The sequence below is a fragment of the Strix uralensis genome, chromosome 19 (assembly GCF_047716275.1).
Source record: "Strix uralensis isolate ZFMK-TIS-50842 chromosome 19, bStrUra1, whole genome shotgun sequence".
NCBI lineage: Eukaryota > Metazoa > Chordata > Aves > Strigiformes > Strigidae > Strix > Strix uralensis.
In genome coordinates, this window is record NC_133990.1 from 14,084,650 (window position 1) to 14,105,878 (window position 21,229).

General features: G+C 50.0%; 2 protein-coding genes across 3 annotated transcripts in view; both read right to left on the reverse strand.

Annotated features, from left to right (window-relative positions):
• Positions 1 to 623: 623 nt before the first annotated feature.
• Positions 624 to 7,048, reverse strand: RGS9 (regulator of G protein signaling 9). Its single transcript, XM_074889121.1, has 4 exons — positions 6,905 to 7,048; positions 6,707 to 6,824; positions 3,752 to 4,235; positions 624 to 2,315 (listed from the first exon to the last, which is right to left on the reverse strand). The coding sequence occupies exons 1-4, from the start codon at positions 7,046 to 7,048 to the stop codon at positions 2,159 to 2,161; spliced, it is 903 nt and encodes a 300-aa protein (XP_074745222.1). The 3' UTR covers positions 624 to 2,158.
• LOC141951952 (regulator of G-protein signaling 9-like) overlaps positions 4,913 to 21,229 on the reverse strand; it is a 31,180-nt gene continuing 14,863 nt past the window's right edge. For both annotated transcript variants that reach the window (XM_074888833.1, XM_074888832.1), the window contains exons 10-17: positions 15,672 to 15,701; positions 14,950 to 15,011; positions 12,511 to 12,624; positions 11,396 to 11,511; positions 10,644 to 10,731; positions 9,991 to 10,129; positions 8,872 to 8,957; positions 4,913 to 7,474 (exon numbers count right to left, since the gene is read on the reverse strand). In XM_074888833.1, the coding sequence (XP_074744934.1) occupies positions 7,303 to 7,474; positions 8,872 to 8,957; positions 9,991 to 10,129; positions 10,644 to 10,731; positions 11,396 to 11,511; positions 12,511 to 12,624; positions 14,950 to 15,011; positions 15,672 to 15,701 (807 nt within the window). In that variant the 3' untranslated portion in view covers positions 4,913 to 7,302. The remainder of the gene's footprint in view (positions 7,475 to 8,871; positions 8,958 to 9,990; positions 10,130 to 10,643; positions 10,732 to 11,395; positions 11,512 to 12,510; positions 12,625 to 14,949; positions 15,012 to 15,671; positions 15,702 to 21,229) is intronic.

Below are 21,229 nucleotides of genomic sequence, written 5' to 3' on the forward strand. Positions count from 1 at the left end.
AAATAAACCTGGGGATATTTCTACAAACCCCTCCATGCCTCTTTGCAGTGAAGGAAGTGCCACCCCTCACCGAGGCCAGCGTGGGTGAGACCCACCTCTTTGACAAGAGTTTCTTGGTGCATCCCCTCTTCCCTGTGGCCAGCAAACTGTACACCACTACAGAGAGGTTCTCATGGTAGCTGGGTATTACATAGCACCAGTTACGTTACTCTTGCTAAGCACGTAATAAAGAAGAGTAGTGCCCAAGTTCATCATGGAGATTGCACGTATTCATCAGCTTCTGAAACTGGGACAAGGCGTGCGTCATCTGGACAGCAGGAAAAAATGTTTCACAGAAAGAGTGGTCAGAGAGTGGAATAGGCTGCCCAGGGAGGGGGTGGAGTCCCGATCCCTGGGTGTGTTTAAGGGTCGTTTAGATGAGATGTTGGGGATGTGGGGTGGGGGAGAACTTTGTAGAGTCAGGCTGATGGTTGGACTCGATGATCCCAAGGGGCTTTTCCAACCTGAATGAGTCTGTGATTCTGTGATCTGCGGCCGCTGTTTGCTTCTGGAGTGGAAGGCAAGGAGGTGCACAGGAGGAACCCCAAGCCAATGAGAGACATATTAAATGTAGAATAGCTCTTATAATATGTACATAATATTAAACATAATATTATTAACTTTTACACATCACAATGTCTTCCTGTTGTGTTTCCTGGATTGCACATTACCGGTGTCCCGTCAGGAGCCGCTCAGTAACAATATTAACAAAAACAATCGCAAAAGACACCACATTTGTCTCTCATAAGTAATAGATGGCCATCGCTAGTGACTGTCACAGCAGAACCAGATCCTCCCGACAAAGCAAAGCCAGCAAGAGCAAACACGCACCGGTACAAGAGAAGCACCATGGGCAGCGTGGGGCAGCACCCTCCTGCTCGACCTTTGCTTTGGGCCACTGCATCTTTCTGCTCCCCTGGGAAAGAGCGTTTGGAAACAGAAACAGCCTCTTGATTTTCCTAAACTGCCCTGTGATTAAAAGTGTCATCCCAGACCTGGAGGAAATGGGGACCACTGACCGTGTGTGAGGAGAGACTTTAAATCCCACAGTAGAAGTCAGCATCACGAACCACGTCAGCCACACAGGCAAAGCTCCATTTACAATTAGAAAGTACAGAACGGCAACATCAGAGGTCACAGGCCACATGGCCAAATTACAGAATAATGACTCACATGACACACATCTAGGAAACCCCTCCACACTTGAACAAAAAAAACCATCTCCAAGCACTGACATGACATAAGGAAAGCAACGTTCTAACACTCTTGAGAACAACACAGTTAAAGACTGTGGCAATGCATCAACCTAAGTTTGGAGACACCCAGAACACCAACATGACTTTGTTTTGGGTCTTCCCAGGTGTTGTTGTTGTTCATGACACGGTTTCAAAACCCACCACAGCACTGAGAGGCCACAAAAGGGAAACTGGAGTTAATGCAGCAGCGCTCTGGAGCCTTTGCTCTTCTGCACTGCTTGCTCTTTGGGATCATTTTTGGTTTGGATTAAGGAATGATGCTATGCCATACAGTACACAGCTTCTCATGAGGGGTTTCGTTATTTCCCCTAGCAATCAGCTGTCTCTTAATGAACTTGCTTTAAAATTAATAATTGTTATTATTAGTAAGAGGTGGACCCAAGCTGGGGACACAAACATGCCCCAATCTTGGCACTGAAGTCTGAGTCCCACTCTGAAAATCGCCTGCAGGCTCTGCTCTAGCTGTGCTGTGTACAGTGTGCTGACACCTCATGGCCAAGCGAGTAATTCAGATAAGACACCATTTCCCAGGATATATATATATATATATATACACACACATAAATTCTCCATCTGCTATAAGGCAAGAAATGAGGCTCATTTATCAAGGAGTTTCTAATGATTAGATCTGAACATACCAAAAAAAGGAAAGAAAACCAGTCCAGAAATGCTTCAAATTCTTGAATTGCAAACAGAGGGGTACCCCAGGGTCCGTTACTCATAGCTGGGTAGTCTGAGCTTCCTTGATGCTGCAGGATGGCTCTAATGCACCTCTTCAACAGCACGGCCCGAACACTGAACTACACGTGGCGAACCCTGGGGTCTCGGGCCTGGAAAGAGAGCGTCCGTGTCTGGGCTGTTCGTTACCCAGCTCGCCCCTCTTCCGTGGGCTTCTCCCAAGGACAGATCACCTCCTTCGCAGAGTCCTTACAAGCTTGGTGGCAGTTGTCCTCTCCCTCCTCAGAGTCTATAGGGTAGATTCGGCTCTCCAAAGGAGCATCCATTTTTATTTGGAAGAAGCTGTGTTGTGAAATAAAAACTCATCACGCACGCGGCACTTTTTGATGTGCTCTCTGAGACAGCAAACACGCAGTACGGAGTCTGGCTTTGAGTTTTCCACTGTTCAAACCCCAAATCCCAAAGCAAAACTCCGTGGCACAAGCCTGCAGAGATGGAAAACGAAGGAAATGTGCACTCCCACCCCTTTGAAGCAAAACTGCTGTGTGACACAGCTCCGACACAGCCAGAGAGCAGAGCCAGGTGGAGAAGGAGCCCTCAGACTTGTGCTCTTGAATTTATAATGCAGACTCATCCACTTGGTCAGCAGCAGAGGTGGATTAAAAGAGGTTGAGGACAGGTTGCTCTTAGTGAGGGACATGGCCAGGATTTGGTTTCAACAGTGACAGCCTCTCCAGGCAAAAAATCCCCAATCTTACACATCCTGCTCCGGAATAACGAACGTTTCATAACTCTCCCTCAAGAATTCTCCTCCCTTGTTACCTCTGGGTCTCCTCTGACTTTCAAATCATTAAACCAAACTTGAACTAACGCTTGAGAACAAACACAAAGATACAAGCAGTTTTCCAAATTCAGGGATCAAAAGTAAAACCTGGGGGCCTTGTACCATGAACAGGAGGTGTAAGCGCAGCAGAGGGGAACCACCGGCACAGCCTCTTGCCCTTTTCTCATCAGAAAACACATCCAATACAGAAAACAAGTGCAAGGAGCCAAGGGGAAGGGGCGCTTTTATACCAGTGGTGGTTTTTAGATGCAATTGTAGGAAAGGCAGCCATCAGCCGGGCTCGCAGCATCGCCCAGCCTTGCAGGGAGAATTCTTGGGGGTATACAGGGTCCCTACCCCAGCATGGGAATGTCTCACCATCTTTGCTGGTGCAAAGGCCTCCAGCTTGTCTCCAAAGCCACCAAAATAACCGAATTGGACACACAACAACTGCTAAGATACACAGGGCCGCAGGGCTCCACGGCCCATGAAGCCGCTTGACGTGGGGGCAAACGCAAACGTATCTTCACGCTGAGCTGGGGCTGTCTCGTGCAAGGGGGCCGCCGCCTCCTCCGGCCTGCTCCAGCGCGTGGAGGCTCGGGGACACGGGGCAAAGGGTGACAGGGCTGCAGGGCACAGGCAGTGCCCGCTGTACCCAGGAGGGAGGAGAGCCCACATCCCCGGATGCTCCCTGGGGTCAGCGGGAAGGTGCAGCACCTCCATTTTCTTGCCCGACACCAGGGAGAAACAGAGCCAGTGCCTGCTCCTGGCAGCCGCCATCACAGGCAGCCCCCAGCAGGGAGCCGTGGCAGGGACCCAGCGATGGCTGACTGGGATACAAAGCACAAGACCCGCTTTCATGGGTGCAGCTGATACTGTTCCAACCTCTGGCTAATCACAAACCGAAATGGTGCCGGGGGCGAGCCCCTCACGAGGGCGTCTGCGCGGTGCTTACCTGCTCACGGCCTTGGCGTCCAGCCGGAGCCGCCGCTCCCCCTCACCCAGCGGCTGCACCTTCCCGTGGGGCATGGCCGGGCGCTTGGGCGAGAGCGTGGCGAAGATGGGCGAGGTCCAGCAGCCCTTCTTCAGGAAGCGGCCCAAGGAGAGGGCGGCCGCCCGGGACCTCCCGCTGCTGGAGGGGAAGGGGCCGGGGCCAGCCCCCTCGCGCTCCCGCTCCCTCTTGGTGCTGTCTGGGGCCACGCTGGTGGGCGAGGGGCTGCGGGGCAGAGCCGGGGTGCCAGGGGCCAGGCTGCCAGGGCCAGCGGGCAGCGATGGCAGGGTGCCGGTGCCAGCGTAGACACCCAGGCGAGGGGCCTGGCGGCACGGCTGTGGGGAGGAAAAGGAGAGAGGCTGGGTCAGGCCTGGGGTGAGGGCACACCGGTGGCTGGTCTCCCCAGCCTTGTTCTCCTTTGGAGGAGAAGGGCTGGGTGCTGCCAGTGCTGCCGGGAGAGGCAGGGCTCAGCTGGCAGGCAAGCCTGGGACAGTGCCCCCCTCTCCTGCAGCTCTGTCCCCTTCACTGCCCTCCTGCAGCGGGAGAGCGGAGGTGTCGCAATTTGCCCAAGGAAAGCAGTGGGGCCATCGCTACCAGCCTCAGCGGGTGCTGACAGCTCCGGCCCCACACCCGCTGCGATGCTGTAGGAGACACCAGCTCGTCTCATTCCTTCCAACGATTAGCTCCAGGCACGGAGCAGTCTGTTATCCTGAGAATGTGAGCTCGGTTATGAACAGCGTAACCATGTCACACCCAGAGCACCGATGTGCTGGCTGCTGCGGCGGCTGAGAAAGAGAAGAGTGAGCTCCAAACCCTGACGACTGGTAATACAAGAAGCCACATCTTGTGCTGAAGCCCCCAGTGTCCCTGGCTGGTGCTGTGAAGTCTCCAGCTCAGCTAATTCAGCCCTCAGGACAAGCCCAAGTACAGATTCATCAGCAGAGGACATGCTGCATGCTGGGGTCCGCCCCCCCGTTTCCCAAGGACTCACTCCCAGCAATGAAATGCAGCTCCAGTGTCCAAAGTGCTGAGAGCAGAGGCACAAACAGAAAACGCAGGCATGCACGGCAGAGAGATGACACGGTGAAGGATGAGCACACTGAGACAAGACAGAGAAGGATGAACTCGGTTCTTTTTTCATTTTCTACATTTATTTTTATTAGACAGATGAATGCATGGAAGCGATGGCCAAGAACTGAAACAGCATATGGCTCTGATTTCCAATGGAAACAAACAATTTCTTGGCTGGCACAAAGTGAAGTTCAGCTTGTACCGTGGTCACACTTTGTACCAAGCGACCTTCCTCTTCAGGGACCAAACAGCAGGGGCCGAGGAGCAGGGGCTGGGTCATGCCAGCTTATTCTGCCTATAAGCAGAACAGAGCCAGCTTCTGCCTGCAAGTGTAGGACTGGTGTTTCACAAGCCCAGCGACTCCAGAGCATGCAGCTTTAACCCATGTCAGGGGGACAGCAATGCAAAGCTGAGATGATGAAAAATCAGAGAAAGGAATGGATAGAGAGAACATAAAAAGCAAAGCTGCAGACAGAATAGAAGTAGAATCAGAGGGACTGACTGGAACACACAGATTTGTTATTTATTATTTATACCCTGACTTGATCTTCCACATGTTACTACATACTGGCAATCCCAACATGCACCATGTTATACAAACTCTGAAGAGACAGTGGAGCTCATCATATCCAAGTAACTTCGGACCAACCCTGCCAAGTTCTTGAGCATCTGTCAGTGCTCTTATGTCAAGGTAGGTTGACAGTGCTCAGTACCTGACTTAAAGAACTTTGTGGTTTGAAGCAGAATTTAAAAAAAAATTACAGTTTGAGCCTGCTCACCCTTACAGCACTGCAAAATTTGCCATTGCTTCCACTGGGAGTAAGAGCAGAGACTTAGCAAGCAGACCCTGACATCAGAGCAAAGGGCTCACGCAACTTGGTTTCAATTCCTCTAAGCAGGTTTACCACTGTTGGGTTAACGGAGGTCAGGAAAATCTCCCCAGCTCAGCTGCAAAGCGGCGGAGGCCAGTTCTGCAGAGATATCAGATCAGACTGTGTAGCCCCAATTCTGCCTCTGATAACACCCACAGGCAGGGCAAGAATCGCTCTTCAAAGCTGTTGGGGACCCAACTACCGCCTGACTATCACCCTGTTTGCGTGGCGCTGGTCTGCCTGCACCCTGTACCCGAGGGCTCCCACTGACATCCAGCTTCCTCCATCTCCCATTTCCTGTAAAATCAGACCAGTAGTACAAATGGAACAACAATACAAACCGGAGTGAAGAAGCTTCCCAGAACTCAGCACTTCCCATGTGGTCCCTTCTGCCTCCCTTAAAAAACAGGGAAGATTTTTCTGCCCCTCCAGTTCCCTTTACTAGGCTTTCCAGGAATGTTCCCACTTCTGGTAATCATCAGCCTTGTCCAGACACGCTGGGGTTTCCCAGCAAAGCCTGGAATCTCCCTGAGCTCTTTAGCACTAAGGTAGTATTTTAGGTTGCCTCATTCTAAAGAGCAAAAGAAACAGAGCAAATGAAAAAAAAAAAATCCACTACTTAAAGTTAAAACTAGCTCTTAACACCTCTACCCTGGTTCTTCCTTGCCTCTGGGCTACAAGCCAGTGACAACTGGAACTACCTCCTGTCTGTGGGTTTTTTTTTTTTTAACGACAGAAAATAGAAGAGCAGGAAAAAGACAAGACAAGAGGTAGGAAGGATTTGATAAAAGAAACACAAAGCCATGGCTGCATCTCTCAAGCCCTCCTGCAGGCTCTGTACACCTGCACACCCAGCTCATCGTGTGGGGGAGTCTCAGGGGAGAGCAGAGCTCTCTGCTGCGCATCTCCAACGTGCCGGGGGGAATCGGGAGTGGCGTTAAAATTCAAACTAAACCTTTAGAAACACTCATCCTACCACCCTCACAAGAAGTGTACCCCGCTCTTCTGCCTGTGGCTCCGCTGCGCTGGCTAGGAGGTGCAGGATGCTCGAAGTGAGGGGTGTGCTCCTCGCAGGGGGTGCCCAGGATGCGCCCCTTGGGAGGGTGCACACCCCCCCAAGAGGACGAGCGCGCTCTGAGGGCCACCTCGCCCTGCTGCCTGCGGGGTCACCCACCTCTGCTCCGAGGAAGGCTGATTTGAACCCAAAGGACTGGGACTGCAGAGCTTTATTCTGCCTTGTGCCATCCCATCTCCTGGAGGAAGAGGCAGGGAGAGGCTGCCCAACCTCGGGAGGGGGCTCGGGGAAGCCAGAAGGCATTCCCCGGCTCCGGGGTGTGCAGGGAGGGAGGCGGGGCCCTGCACCCCGAGCCCGGCACAGCCAGCGGCCTGGCTCCAGCAGCACTCCCATGCCTGGGGAGTGACATCTGCTGCTGCAGCAGCCATGGCAACATGCAGGATGCGGGCTGCTGGCAGAGCCGGCCGGGGAAACCTAAAGCAGCACTGACATCTTCAGGAAGGGGAGACGAAGCTCAACGCAGCCTCGGCTTGTCTTTTCCCTGCGGGGCTCGGAGCCTATTTGGGAGGTTCTTTCTTGAGCTGGCTCCTGCGATCCAGCTTGCTCATGACCTGTGTGATGTCCACGGTCGCAGCGGCTTCTCTGGCTTTGGCCTCTTCCTCCTGCTGCCTCAGGATGATGGGGCTGGGGCTGGAGCGGAGCTGACGGCGGCCGAACAGGAAAGTGGAGCTGGGCAGAGAGTGAGAGGAAGAAGCAGGGCGTTACTGAAAAGTAGAAGGGCACCAAAAATTCCCCCCTGGTAAGAAAACTTACCAGGAGGGCAAGCTCAGACACAGAGATGGACATGCCACTGTCACCCGCACAACAAGAAGGAAGCACAAACACGGATGAGGTGGTTTAAAGCAGGACTCGATGACTCAGTGTCACACATCTCGAACTGCTAGAAGGGTAAAGTCAGCCCTGTTCCTGGTCCTTGTGAGGGACCCCAGAGCCAGGAGATGGCCAGGACATTGCTCCTTTTCTTGTAAGCATTTGCACGTAACTAACATTCAGTGTGAACCCAAACAACTGCCATCAGCGGAATGTTTTCTAGTGCCCTCAGTAAGATCGACAGGGACCAGCACGGGTGCTTCTAGTGTCTGTGATACCCCCAGAAAACACCTGCTACCTGCGTCAGCAAAGCCATGACCAGCAGCAGCGGAACCAAGTGTTAAGCCACCTCTGGATGAGGTACTAGCTCTCCAGTTTAAGCAGGATGCTGGGTATTGTGTCTCCAGAACGGGCACTGACAAACACGAAGGTAGTCACCAGGGGTCGACCAGCATCTGCCAGTGATCTTGTGATGTGTAGCTCAGGGAAAAACTAACCAAACCCTAAGCAAGTCAGCAGGAGGGTTTTTTCCACTGACTTGAAAATAGGCTTTACATGAAACAATAGTGTGAAAGTCCATGATTCCTCTTTCTTGCTTGCTAGGTTGAGGAGTGGAAGAGGAACAGAGAAAGAAGCACCACCCAGTCTGGCTCTGACACCGCATGCTCAGCTTTAAGAAGCAACTGCAGTTCAAACGGCCTAAATTCACTACACAACCTTCATCTTGGCTGGGAAAAAGCCATTTCAGGAAAAAGCCTGCCTCTTCTAAGGCCACCAACCTCGTGCCAGCAGCCACCTGCAAGTAAGATGCTCTTTGTTCTGCTGCAGCTGCTGTCACCTTCACCTCGCAGGGGTTAAGTGGCTTTGTCTGGGCAGAGCTGAGCAGACTCCAGGGAGGACCCTGCGGTGGCAGCCAGTGTTTTGGAGGCGGGAGGTTTCCCCTGCCCAGTAGACTGTGCTCTCTCCTTCCAGGAAAGGAGCCGTGATCAATTCAACAATCACAGCCTTTCCAAACAGACCCAACAGACGAGGCAGCCGAGCAATCATCAAGTCAATTCTGACTGCACACAAGCCACTTCCAAAAGGCTCATAAATAAACAGCATAATCAGTCTCAAAGCAAAGCATCTTTTTAGCGAAAAATTTTATTTAATTAAGTGAACATCTAAATCATAGTAATTTTGCTGCAACTCAAGCTTTTTCTACCCTTGCTACAACAAGAAAAACAAAACCCACAATTACATCCAGTTTCACTTGCCTTTTTTTGACAGTCTCTTGTGGCACAACAGCCTTGGCCAGCATTTCCTTGTATACTGGAGACTTTAAATAGCGGCCATAGGAGTCCTACTAGGAGAAAAAAAAGAGAAACTGGTAGTTATGGGCTGCAAACACCCTTATTAAAATCACCACCAAATACAGCTGCTCAGGAGCCACAGCGGCTGGGAACCAGATAATCTCCCCCAGCAGCCCAAGGGACTTTGCATCTTTCAGGCAAATGTAGCTATTTAAACCAATAGCCTTTCATCTTGGTGTAAAATTCCCAGGACTTCCATCTCACAGTCAAGCTTCCCAGGTAAGATGCAGACTAAAAGGTCTGAACTGAGCTTAGCCCAGGCCAGTGGTGTCTCACAGTCGTTGCAGGGTGAAGTGCTCATGTTTCAGGAGCCGAACTTTTCAACAACTGGCAAAAATCAGTATAGTTGCACTGCTTTCAGTGTCAGTGTGCATTAGCTGCTGCTCTGTTCCACAATGCTCCTTCCTGCTAAGTGCACTTTGTACCGCTCACAAGGAGGAGTTATTTGTGGTCACCCTGATCTAATGAAAGCCATGACATACTGCATGCTGACATCAGCCTGCAGTCTGCTGCATCAGTCAGGCCTAAAAAAGGGTGCCCATCAACAAAACTGCAGAAAAATGTGTGAAAAAAGTCACTCAAACCTAAGACGGGCCATGTCTGGTTATGCTCTTGGTACAAAACTCACGCAGTTGTATCACAATTACTACTCCCTTTCCCATCCACTGCTGAAATCCAGCTGGATACAAGCATCCCACCACAGGGATACCTGATGTGGCACTGAGTGGTACTGAGTAAAGCTAAAAGATTTGTTCAAGCTCTGAATAAGCTGGTGACCAAGCTGGTATTAGAAAGTAGGACTTCCAGCAGACACTTGACTCCCACCTCCTTGGGGACATGGCTGCCTTAGAGGGAAGAAGAAGCAGCAAAATACAAAGACTTGAACCAGGGCTTGCTTAAGTCAGGAAATTTGAGGGATTTTCAAACAAAGGTCACTTGAAAGTGACAGCTGATAGCACACAAAAGCACGGAAAGGCCCAAAGAACTGGAATCCCCCTAAGGCTTTGGAAACAAATAACAAACCTTTTTCATCAGCATGTAAATGTGGGTCTGAGCAGCATCTAAAACATAACGATGAGGGTGCTGGAGGCCTTTGACCGTGATGCCCATTGTTGTGCCATCAATGTTAATCCAGCGCCTTGCTCCTGGAGCCAGGAAGAGCCTGCAAGGAGGAGGAATCAACAGTGCCATTAACAGCTGGAGAATTCCCAGAGATCCCTCTGTCTATGCATGAAAGGAAAAGTCCCTTCAGCTCCTCACTACAATTTGCTGTCCTGATCCTGGCCAGTCAATCTCCTCTTCAACAGCACAACATGCAGTCACTTCCTCTTGCACTGTTAGCACACGATATAAACCAAATTTTAGCCCACTGGAAGCAGAAAGGGTCTTTCCACTCTCCTTGTGGCAGCCCCAAGATCTTTGCTATTCCACACCTCTATTTAAATTACATGCTAAGACTTAAATGTAATAGTGGAGAACAGAAAGGAAAAGTAACTATATAACAAAACAATACTTATGCTTTCATCTTCAAAAGCTCCTTTCCTACATGGGGACATAGGACGGCTACATTTGATGACAGTTACAAAGAAAAGGCTGGGGAATAAACCATTTCAAGAATGACAATTTGTGGAAGGTGATGTACAAAGAGTTTAAGAATGTAAAATTATCAGACTCACTTGTAAATTTCTTCTGCTTTTTCTTTGACCTTGGACTGGTCTCCATACTTGAGATCCTCACAGGCTTCCCAGAAACTCAGATTCTCTCCTGCGTAACAAGGACACAGTCAGCAGAGAGCAAGACTGAGGGATATGCAATCCCACTTATTAAATCCTAAACTGAATTTGTTTGACTCAATACACGTTGGCCCCAATTCAGTCTCTCCAATTCTTACAGCCACCTGGAAAATCCCTTTGAGGCTGAAGGAGGAAAACAGCCTTCCCCTGCTCTCTGCTTGCTGACACCTGTAATATCTGCATATTACACCTGGCTATCAGGAAGTATTTCTTTCCAGAAGGGGTTGTTGGGCGTTGGAATGGGCTGCCCAGGGCAGGGGGGGAGTCCCCATCCCTGGAGGGGTTGAAGAGTCGGGTTGACCCAGCGCTGAGGGATCTGGTGGAGTTGGGAACGGTCAGTGTGAGGTTAATGGTTGGACTGGAGGAGCTTCAAGGGCTTTCCCAACCTTGATGATTCTGTAATTCTGTGAGCTTGTGAATCCAGCTTGCCTGGGAGCTGCCCCCCCGCACAGGGACTGCCCTGGCCTGTATTTTGTGTCCTGGGCCACTAGATGGTATTGCACGCTCTGGCTACACAGCCACTGCCTCCAGAGTCACTTCTACTGCTTTTACTTTGTGACTTTGTCATCCTCCCAGCTCCCAGCACCTGCTGTGCGGCCTAGGCAGGGACAAAGCCCAAGACACAGCAGACCCACCGCTGAACTCCTTCCTCAGGAAGAGCTGGAAGTTCTGCCGACCTTTCGGGTCCCGTATCAGCTCATTGAAATTGAAGGCCCATCGCTCCACACGCATTCTGGTGGGGACTTCCACCCTGCACAGGTTGAAAACAAACAGCACTGCCAGCTTCATGTGGCCCATCTAATTGGCAGATTAATTAAAACCAAAATGCCCTTTGCCGGAATGCCAAGAGACTTCTCAGCACTCTCCGTTTTCCAGAATGCTGTAATGAGCTCCTAAAGTCAGCCCACTAAGTAAGCCGTAATTAAACAACTTGGTACACAGTGGGATGAGGATTTATCTGGGATTTATACTGCTCTCACAGTGACAGCCCAGCTTTGCCGGAGGTTTGACTCAGCTCCGTTTTGGAGGAGGCACTGGTTGTTGCCCAGAGCTTTGCTTCTTATAAAAGCGTTCTCTGAAGGCATCCTTTGGGGCTGTCTAATGGGATATTATCACTCTAACAGGATTGCTGGTCTCAGATGAGAACCAGTAATATGTTGTATGCTTCAAGCCCAGAGATGTCACTGTATAATTAGCAAATACTATCTGAATGGAGAACCAAGGGAAACCTCAGAGAAGAGATGGACTGCCAGTTTGTGCCTTCAACCCAAACTCTCTCCTAAGAAAGCAGCCTGTGGTTTGTGCAAAGACCAAGGGCCAGTAGTTGAACCCTGAATTGTTACACCATTCGCAGCGCCTAATTTAGCAAAGTTAACGCTAAACCAAGTGCTTTATCTGAGTGTAACTGGTCATATTCCATTCCTGTGCTGGTAAAAGTGGACTTCACTCATCCAAGGGGAGGACTGGGCCCATTCAGCAGGGGTTGAGTGCATACTCCCATCATCAGTTTAGGAATTTCTGTAACGTTAAGGAAGGCTCTGCTTGAGGAAGATTATGCCGGAAGTTCAGCACGGAGTAATCCCAAGGGACAGTTTCTTTAGCATGGCCAAGCTGTGTCAGAAAGGGAACACTTCCCTGCTCATGATCAGAGACCAGCTATCATAACAAAATCAATGGTTCCCTTTTCTGATTTCTATCACCATAAACGTCAGTGTAAACCACAAGCTGGCAAGAGACTGTAAATACATACAGTTTTGCATTCAGATCCCAGAAGTCAGGGTCATCTGTTATCCAGGGGTTGCTGGGGAGACATCCAGACAGGATAGGATCGTTGGAGAGGAACTGCTCAGAGTACTTCACCAGCCTGCAAGTAAATCCAACAAGATCAAACTATTAATTTGCAGGCAGAATTGCAACCACTCCTATTACAATCAAATAAATGGTTGCACAGGCTATAGGTATCTTCAGAGGTGCAGCCCTACCAGCACGGGGACCTGGAACGTGGCCCTGCCTTACTAGAAAAATTGATTCATTAGCTCAGTTAATCTTTTCCATTTCCCAAGCAGTAATCTCCTGGTTGTCTTTCAAAGCAGCGATTTTGCCAGCTCAAGTGCTGGGAGATACCAGACCTTCTTCCATCACCTCCTTTTGCCTCTTCAAGGAAGTGGGACTAAGCCCCCAAATGTCTTCTGTCTCCTTCTCCAGCCAACTGGCAAAGGCCTGATCCTGCGCCGTTCTGTGCCACGCGCTACAGAGAGGGAAGTGCCAGAGAAGGGGAAAGCAAGCGCTGTGTTCGCTCAGGGTGGGTTCTCCACAGCCTTCCCACAGGGCGTGGGAGAGCCCCGGGAGCTCCGGGAGAGGTGAGGGAATGCTGAGGGCACATCCCGGCTTCTCCTCTCCTCCGCTCACCTACCGCACGGCTCATGCCTCTGCAAATGGCTCTGAGGGCTTGGCACAAAGCAAAAATGTCTGGTTCCTGCTAGGATAGAGACAAACACTTCTCCTACCTTCTAAGTTGGCCAGACTTGTAATTACAACCGATTTCACTAATGTCCTGGAATTTTAGCTTTCTCCTCCCTTTTTCATTCTTGAAAAAAATCATCTGGTTTCTGCATTTAAAATTCCTTCCAGGCCAAACTGCTTTCATGTGCTCAAAGCTGGGAGTGCACTGTCCAAGGACCCATTGCTAACAGGCACCTTGGCATAGATCCTGCAATTATAGAATGCTACTGCACAAAGCATACCACAGGTTTGGCACAGAAGGGCTCGATCCTATCTTCTCACTGGAAATGCCAAGGCATTCCAGCACCTGCATAATTCACTCCAATCCATATATTCTAATCAAGCTACAAATCTAAACCTGTCAACTCAGGTAACGTTGCTCTGTCCTTTTAATGATTAGTACTTTGCAGCTCCTCCTAAATCAATGCAATGCTCTGACGCATGCACACTATCTAGTTGCTGTTCATATACTCATCAATAATGATTTGATTTGGACCCAATTCTGCAGCTGAGATGGAGATCCAAATTTCCTGAGGATTTTTTGATCTAGGTGATAGGTATTATCCCATCAGAGGACTAGAACTGAGTGAAAAGCTCCACTGCCAATCACTTAAGCACCACAAAATACCTGGAAGGCAGCCAGGTGTCCCCAGGTCCAGCTCAGAGTTTGGAAAACTAAGGCAGGAGAGAGTTTTAAGTGACCTGGGAGTCAGTGACAGATGAAATGAGCAGAACTGCTGGTACCTTGCGAGTTCTGGTTCTCAGAAGACAGTACTGCTTCCCAGACTCCTCCTCCCATTTCATCCATCCACGACTGCCTTCTCCCAGGGAACAGGCCTGAGCACCTTGTTTATTTTAGACTTGATAGGAATCTCCGGGTGGCAATGACTATGTAAAACAGACTGGGGGTATGGACTGCACCTCCAGGCAACTGGCCAGCACATAAGGTTCCAGGTAAGAAACGCCTGTGGCAAACACACTAACGGCTAATGCTAGGACTAGGAGCTTTGCACGTAATTGGCTTCATCAAGAATCTGATCAGGAAACACTCCCACTGTGAAGTGGAATTGCTAATTGCTTGGACATTCATGGAGAGGGGTGTGTTCCTTCACAATACAGAATAACCAGAGACTTCCCCAGCCCTGCTGCCTTCTGGTGAGCATCACCATACGAGCACGAACATGTGCTGGGGCTGAATCCAGCCCAGCAGGCTGGGGACCAGGGGACAGGAGGGTCACTCTGTCTCCACTTGGTTATTGATCCCGCACAGGAACAGGCACAGGACAGACACGCTGCTGCATCCTCACAAGGCAGCCTCCACACAGCTGCTTTTCCAGAGCTGTGCTGGGTCCCAAGTGCCATAATCCAGCCCTGATCAGTCTGAACATCTCTTGATTTCGGAGGGAATCTCAACCGGCAGGCTGGTGCTGCTCTGCAGACAGACAGCAAAGCTCTCCTTAGCTCCAGGGAACCCTCTTCTTCACGGCTGGGGCTCTGATCCCTCCTCTGCCTTGTGCCTCCTGGCCCCGGCAACACACAGCCCAGTTAGCACAAACACTGCGTGTGGCCACCGCATCGATTCCCCTGACTGACTCACCAGCTGCCAGAACAGATAGCTTCATCATCTCATTAGGAGATAAGTGCTGAAGACTAATTAATGTGTGGACAGAAGGAAATCAGGACTTACCCTTCGAGAGAGACAGAAGATTTCACTCTGGTCTTCATGATGGCCTGCTGATAGTACATGATCTGAGAGGGATCAGACAAGTCCATGGTTAGGAGCATGGAGACGTGAAGACAAGGCCGTCTCTATCTGAACCTCAAACGTGCCCTCTGTCAGGTAGTGAGGCTAACTACAACACGGGCTGCTTCTTCCCTCATTACTGGATGTCCAAGGAATCAGAGAATCCCTGAACTGTCTTAGTAAAATGGCTGTTTTCACTGAGCTTATTGCAAACGTCAGAAGAGCATTTTGCAATGTGCAAGTAATTAAAAAGCACTCCCCATGCTATATAAAAATTGGATAACAGCCACCATTCTAGGCACCTACAAATGCTCTGGATGATTTAGCATGTAATTATCATTGATCCTTGGCTGTCTCTGCACTGGCGCCACTGGATGTATCTCCTATGATTTCCCCACCGCTAATTTTGATCTATTTGATTTTAGCCCTGGTGTCTGTCCTTGCTTGAGCCTTCCCGTCACTGGGAGAGGAGCTGGCTGCCTGCAGTGGGAGGTGCAGAGGCAGGAAAGCTCCTGAAAGCTCCATGAGGCAGAGACTCTGCCAGCCAAACCCAGGCATTTTTAAAACTATTCATCCCCTGCAAAGGGGGCTTGGAGCCCCCATCAACACTGATGTAAGTGATACATACAGGATAAACACCTACAAGTGAGGGAAGGACCACTTACCTCTCTCCTGTAAACAGCTATAGTTTTTTTCTGTAAAATAAAAAACCAAAACCCATTAAACCGGGGTGGGTGCTTTCACTCATCTTTTTTTGAGACATGAAAACACCGTTGCAGGGCTGCCGTTGTGCAGTGCTCTCCAATTAATTCTCATTACAATTAAAATCAAACACAGCAGCTCAGCTAATCAGGGTATCATCAAAGCTAAGAGCATCCACACACCGTAAATCGTTCCATTAGCTGTATTTACTGTTTAGCATTGCTTCTTCCATCACAGGCTGCCTGTATGCCTTCAATTAAGGGGTTGTTCTAATGGAGCTAAAATAGATTCATTTACGAGACACAGATTAGATCATTCAATATTAGCTAAAGGAGACAGGAACCAACACATTGCAAAATATAAACACCACAATTAAAAGCCTCAGAAGCAGTATCTGCTGTGCAAAGGGTGCTTACGTTGTGATTTGAATAACTCAGTCTATGTTACATGTCATCCACAAATGAGCAAGCAATCGGAGGCAAGAACTTAACTGCAGGGTGTTTATTCACACAGCTTCCTTTGAAGCACAGTTAGTGTGAAATAAACTTGAGGGAGAAGGAAAGACAGGCCAAGCCAGGGATGCCCCCAGCAAGCCTTTAGAGGGTTTCAGTTCTGCACCTCCCATTTTAGCCAACAAAAGTCACACCACTAATCTGCAGCCCAGAATTATCCTATCGAACTAACCCCGTGGCAGACATGGGTCTGCAGAGTGCAGTTTGTGAGCGATGAGGGATGAAGCATCCCATACTGAATGCCACCTGCAGCCTGCTTCTCCCAGAAGAACCTGCACCCTGAGCTGCCACTACTTTGGGGAAGCCAAGACGCTCTCCCAGGGGACCATCGTGGGGACACTGGTGCAGATCTGGTTTTGCATTTTACCCATCATCACTAGGCCTGCTCAAGAGGGAGAAACTGTTCTCTGTATGGAAGAAAAATACGCATATTTTGGTGAAGCTTGGTTGGTTTTGTGAGGGCACACTCACCATTTCAGCAGCAGGAGCCAGATACGCAGCAGATCAGCCAATCTGTACAGCACTACCCCGAAGCCAGCCCATCTGATCCTAACACAAACCTCGCCTGGCCAGCATGGTACTGACAGAAACCCTCCCTGTGGCACTGCACAGGGAGGAAGCTTCTGCTGGAAATACCACGACCAGCTCTGAATGACTGCCGTGCATATCAGCTAGTGGGGACAAACAGGAAAGCAAACAGTAGCTGCACAGCAGCGATGCTCTGCTGGCCACACACAAGGAACTGCGTGCGAGGCAGGACGGGCTGACACATCAAGGGGGAGAAAAAGCTCTTGGACAACAGGATCATTGGGCACAGGGCTGTACAGCCTTCCTCGCTGATTGAAATGCTCCTGGGGCATCTTATAAATGATGGAGGACACATGGACTAAGGAACAGCTTTTCATCCTTCTCTGCTCTTAGCTGCATCCCTGATGCCAGGCCAGCTTCCATGCAGACACCAATTCTTCCATCTATTTCTACAGTGTCATCATTGTTTCAGATAGACTGTAGAAATGGAAGGGGGGAAAAAAAAAATCAACTGCTTGTGCAGAGAAATTCACTGCATTTACTGTCCTAGAAGTGTCCTCTTCAGAGAACTTTGTTTCTGTTTCAGGCCAGCTATTTCCTGCACAATAGGAGTTCATGATCTCCTTGGGGAACCTGAGATACAAACCAGGCCCCATCAGATTTACAAGTGCCAGCTGAACTGTTCCATTTGATGGAACTGAAGTGTGGCTAGGGCATTTACTTTAGGAAAATCAACACATTCAAATCATTAGATGGTTTTAAAAGGCCCCTCATTTCTTCCTCTGTTTTGACAAGTGGGTGCCTGGGACAGGTCTGGTGCAGTGGGACAAGGAGAGGTGGATGCTGGAAGAGCAGCTTGAAGGCAGCTCACGTGGTAGTAAAGTTGTGTTCTCTTCTACAGGGGTCTTAGAGGCAGACAGCACACCACACACACACGAGACAAACAGCTGGTGGGAAAGAGAAAAAGAACACAGGAAGTTAAACGTTACATAGAGCAAGAAAGGCATGAATTAAAATGCCATCACAACAGACAAATTATATGTGGGTGAGTAAAAATCAAAGCTAATGCCATGTCTGCAAACAAGGAAAGATTTTATTTTTTTCCAAGTGCATCCTACATGAAGGATCCCCTCCTGTCACAGTCTGAGTGTGTAGGTCAGCCCTCCGGACAGCTGGTCCTGGGAAAACCAGGGGGGCTGTAGGGTGGGGAGGGGATTTGCCAAGGCTTGCACAGAGAAGAGGGCTATGGTATGAGAAGGGCTGAGCATCACTGTGTGGTGGCACACGCTGCCCTGCAGCAGAACCAAAGAGGAGCCCAGCACTGAACACCCTCCTGAGCGCTGCAGGTGCTGACTGTGCTCAGCCCTTTCCAGTTCTCAAACCCACAGTAACTGGGAAGGATCTCAGCTATTTCACCCCAGAGCTGAACATCATTTCATTTCCCTTTCTCCCACAGTGCTCCCATGACCAGTTTCCAGCCTCGCTGCTGGAACAAGGGACCCTGAATACTCTCTGTGTCCTGTTGAGCGCTGGCAGTTGTCCCCACCATCTTACTCAGCCTTACCCCCTGCTACTGACAGCAGCAATGCCAAAGTACCCTGTACCACTCACCCACCCTCCCTCGTTTGGAAGCAAATAATATTTGGAACAAGACAGTCATTTCTTATAATGAGATTAATTTTGCAATGCCCTTAACGAATGACTTATCGCAATTACTGCGGATAAGCTTCCCAGCCCTGCAGGCTTCAAATCAAAATGGCAATTAGTGAAAGACCTCGGTGTGTCTCAGGCCAGCGCTGTGTGCTGTTAAACATCCTCCTCCCCGAGACACACAGCAGCACTGGGACACCCTGCGCAGCCTCGTCACAGCCCACTGCCACCAGCCGAGCGCTCCCCATGCACACAGGCAGCGGCTGCAGAGCTCAGCTGGGAGCCAGCCGGGACCTGCTCAAGAGCCCTGTGTCTGGAGCCGATCCACACGGCTGAAGCCACGAGCTCCTGCAAGAGCTGGGCCGTCTAATTTCCAGCTAACCATTCGCACAGACCTCTGCTCTCAGTGTGAGTCTTCCTCACCACATTGTGGAGATAACGGTCATTATGTTTTCGCTCCTCTGGCCACCATTCAGTGGTCACAGAGGCCATAAACAGCTGGACAACAGCTTGTGTGTGTGTGCCCAGATGGAGTTTGAAGAACAAGCAGGGCCACTGTCATCCAGAGCTCATTTTGGGCCAGGGCACTGCAAATCACACCCGCACTCTGCCCCGAAAGCCGCAGTGCTCCCTGTCTGCTGCTCGACAAGCTGCGAGGACAACCCTGGGGATCCTGCTCAGAGCACCAGCCCTCGAGCACGGCGCGGTGCCAGCACAGCTCAGCCTCCCTCCAGAGCTCACCGTCCTGCAGCCAGAGCAAAACACCTGTGGGCACGGCCTCTCTGACACCGCAGTGGCAAACAGCACTCCGGCACGCACACAGCTCTGCTCCACACACACCAACACCTCTTCTCAGGTGCAGACGTGAGCCTTTCCCTGCGCACAGCCAGCTGGAGCCCTGCACGCCAGAGGCAAACTCTGAGTCCAGCATAAGACCATCTCAGCATGCATCTCCACTGTTGGTGCTTCCAGCCCAGCATCTGGAAGCCAGATCTGTAACAGTCCATATGCCCAGTTTTGTTCAAATTGCCAGTTTTCCCCTATCTTATTTGCTTCTGACTCTGTTTCAAAAGATGTGACGGATGCAGCACAAGTTACGTGTTTATCAGGCAGCCAAACCGACAGAGACTTAAGAAATGAAAGGCCAGCAATGACTACGATGACCTGTGGCTGATTTGTTGTGCACAACAAGCCAGGGCATTTCATTCAGTAGCCCCTGAATCTAGCACGATGATTTCTGGCTAAGCTAAAGCATCTTTCAGAAAGACTCTCTGGTTACAGAAGGCGGCAAAAGCTGAGTGTGTCCCTGCAGGTGAGTCAGCGGGCTCTGGCAGTTGCCTGGTAACTCTCTAAGCAGTGAGTCTCCATCACTAGCCTGAGACCTGGGTAACAAAAGGCTAAAGCATCCCTTAATTAGCTGTTCAATGGATGGCTACTTCTGCCTTACTCCTCCTGCCCAGCTACAGCTCCTAACTCATTATAACCGGGAGGGATGCCCATGGGTCAGTAATAAAAGTCCCCTTCAAAGGAGTTTGATATTTGGCTGAGCAGCTGTTTATCCCCAGAGGACTCAGTTAAGGAGGGAACAGCCCACCAAAGGGTCTGGGGCAAGTGAGAGATGTTCATGCCAATATCAGCATCAAAGAAGTCATTCGGATGTCAGAAATTAATTGTCACCAGGAATACTTTCTTGCTCAGCTGTCAAGATAAAAGACAACCAATTGGCCAACAAAGTGAAGCTAGATTGAGCAGGAACAGAGACATAAATCAAATAAATGGGCGCTGGATTCACGCGCTCATATTCTGCTCTCATCACTTCACCTATGTCAGAGCCAGAGGCTGGGACCACAGAAAACATCAATAAAACTCTGCACTGCCTTCAGCAGGGATGAGATACGGCCAACAAAACACAGCCCAGCTCAGCATTTACCAGCAGAGCTTGGGTCATCCCTTCTGCTCACCAAAGGCTGTTGAGCCACAGGTGTTTGTGAGAGCAGCCTGCAGAAATACAAAAAAAAAAGCTGCTAGTCCAAACGTGGCTCTATGTGGGCTTTCGGCTGGCTCATGTATTGTCAATCGCTCTTTCAAAAGCAAAAAGAGGAGCAAGAAGAACCTTCCCTCCTAAGCTCAGCCTCCAGAGAGAAGGCACAGCTCAGAGACCAGCTTAAAGGACAAAGGCAGTGAAGTCACCCCAAAGCTGGTGTCCTTTGGCTCAGGCTCTCCTTGGAGCCTCCGCTGATGGAGGGAAACAACCACCTCTCTCACGTCCAGGGTGGGAACTGAACAGAGATCCCTCAGCTCGCTTCCTCTGCACTACCAAGCAGCTGGCAGCTGGCTATGGGCTTTCAGACCGTTTGCAAACCTAAAATCTCCTTCCATGTCAGCTGTAAAAATGTGGGCGAGAAGTTGGCTTACTCCTCTTTTCCATCCCTCTCCCTTTCCACCACTCCTTTTTTCTTAAAAGGCTCTAAGCAGCTGCTACTGAGAGCAAGAAAAAATAAAATACACCCCAACCCTACATTTTGCTCATTTTCAGTCTCTATAGCAACAGAACACAGTTGGCCAAAGCAATTATCCTGCCTCTGGCTGTTGAGATGTTTAAAGGCTGTTACAAAAGTGAGAAGTTGTGGGAATACAGTGAGTCTGATCGCAGTAACATTTGCATGTAATTGCTGAGAGACGCTTTGACTTCAATTCCAAATGAACACCGTTAAGTGCACAAATACAGGATCACTTAAAAGTACTGAAGGAGAAAGAGAAGAGCAGCTCCAGCTCCTCATCCACTGACTGCATTTGTCCTGTTGTGGACTCTGAACCAGTTCCCACCCGGT

Bases quoted from the DNA above. Each gene is read 5' to 3' on its own strand.
- RGS9 (XM_074889121.1), bottom strand. From the start codon at position 7,048: ATGCCTTCTGGCTTCCCCGAGCCCCCTCCCGAGGTTGGGCAGCCTCTC. The intron at 6,825-6,904 runs GTGGGTGACCCC...CACCCTCCCAAG, and splicing joins CAGCCTTCCTCGGAGCAGAG to GGGCGCATCCTGGGCACCCC. The intron at 2,316-3,751 runs GTAAGCACCGCG...TTCACAACACAG, and splicing joins GACGCCAAGGCCGTGAGCAG to CTTCTTCCAAATAAAAATGG.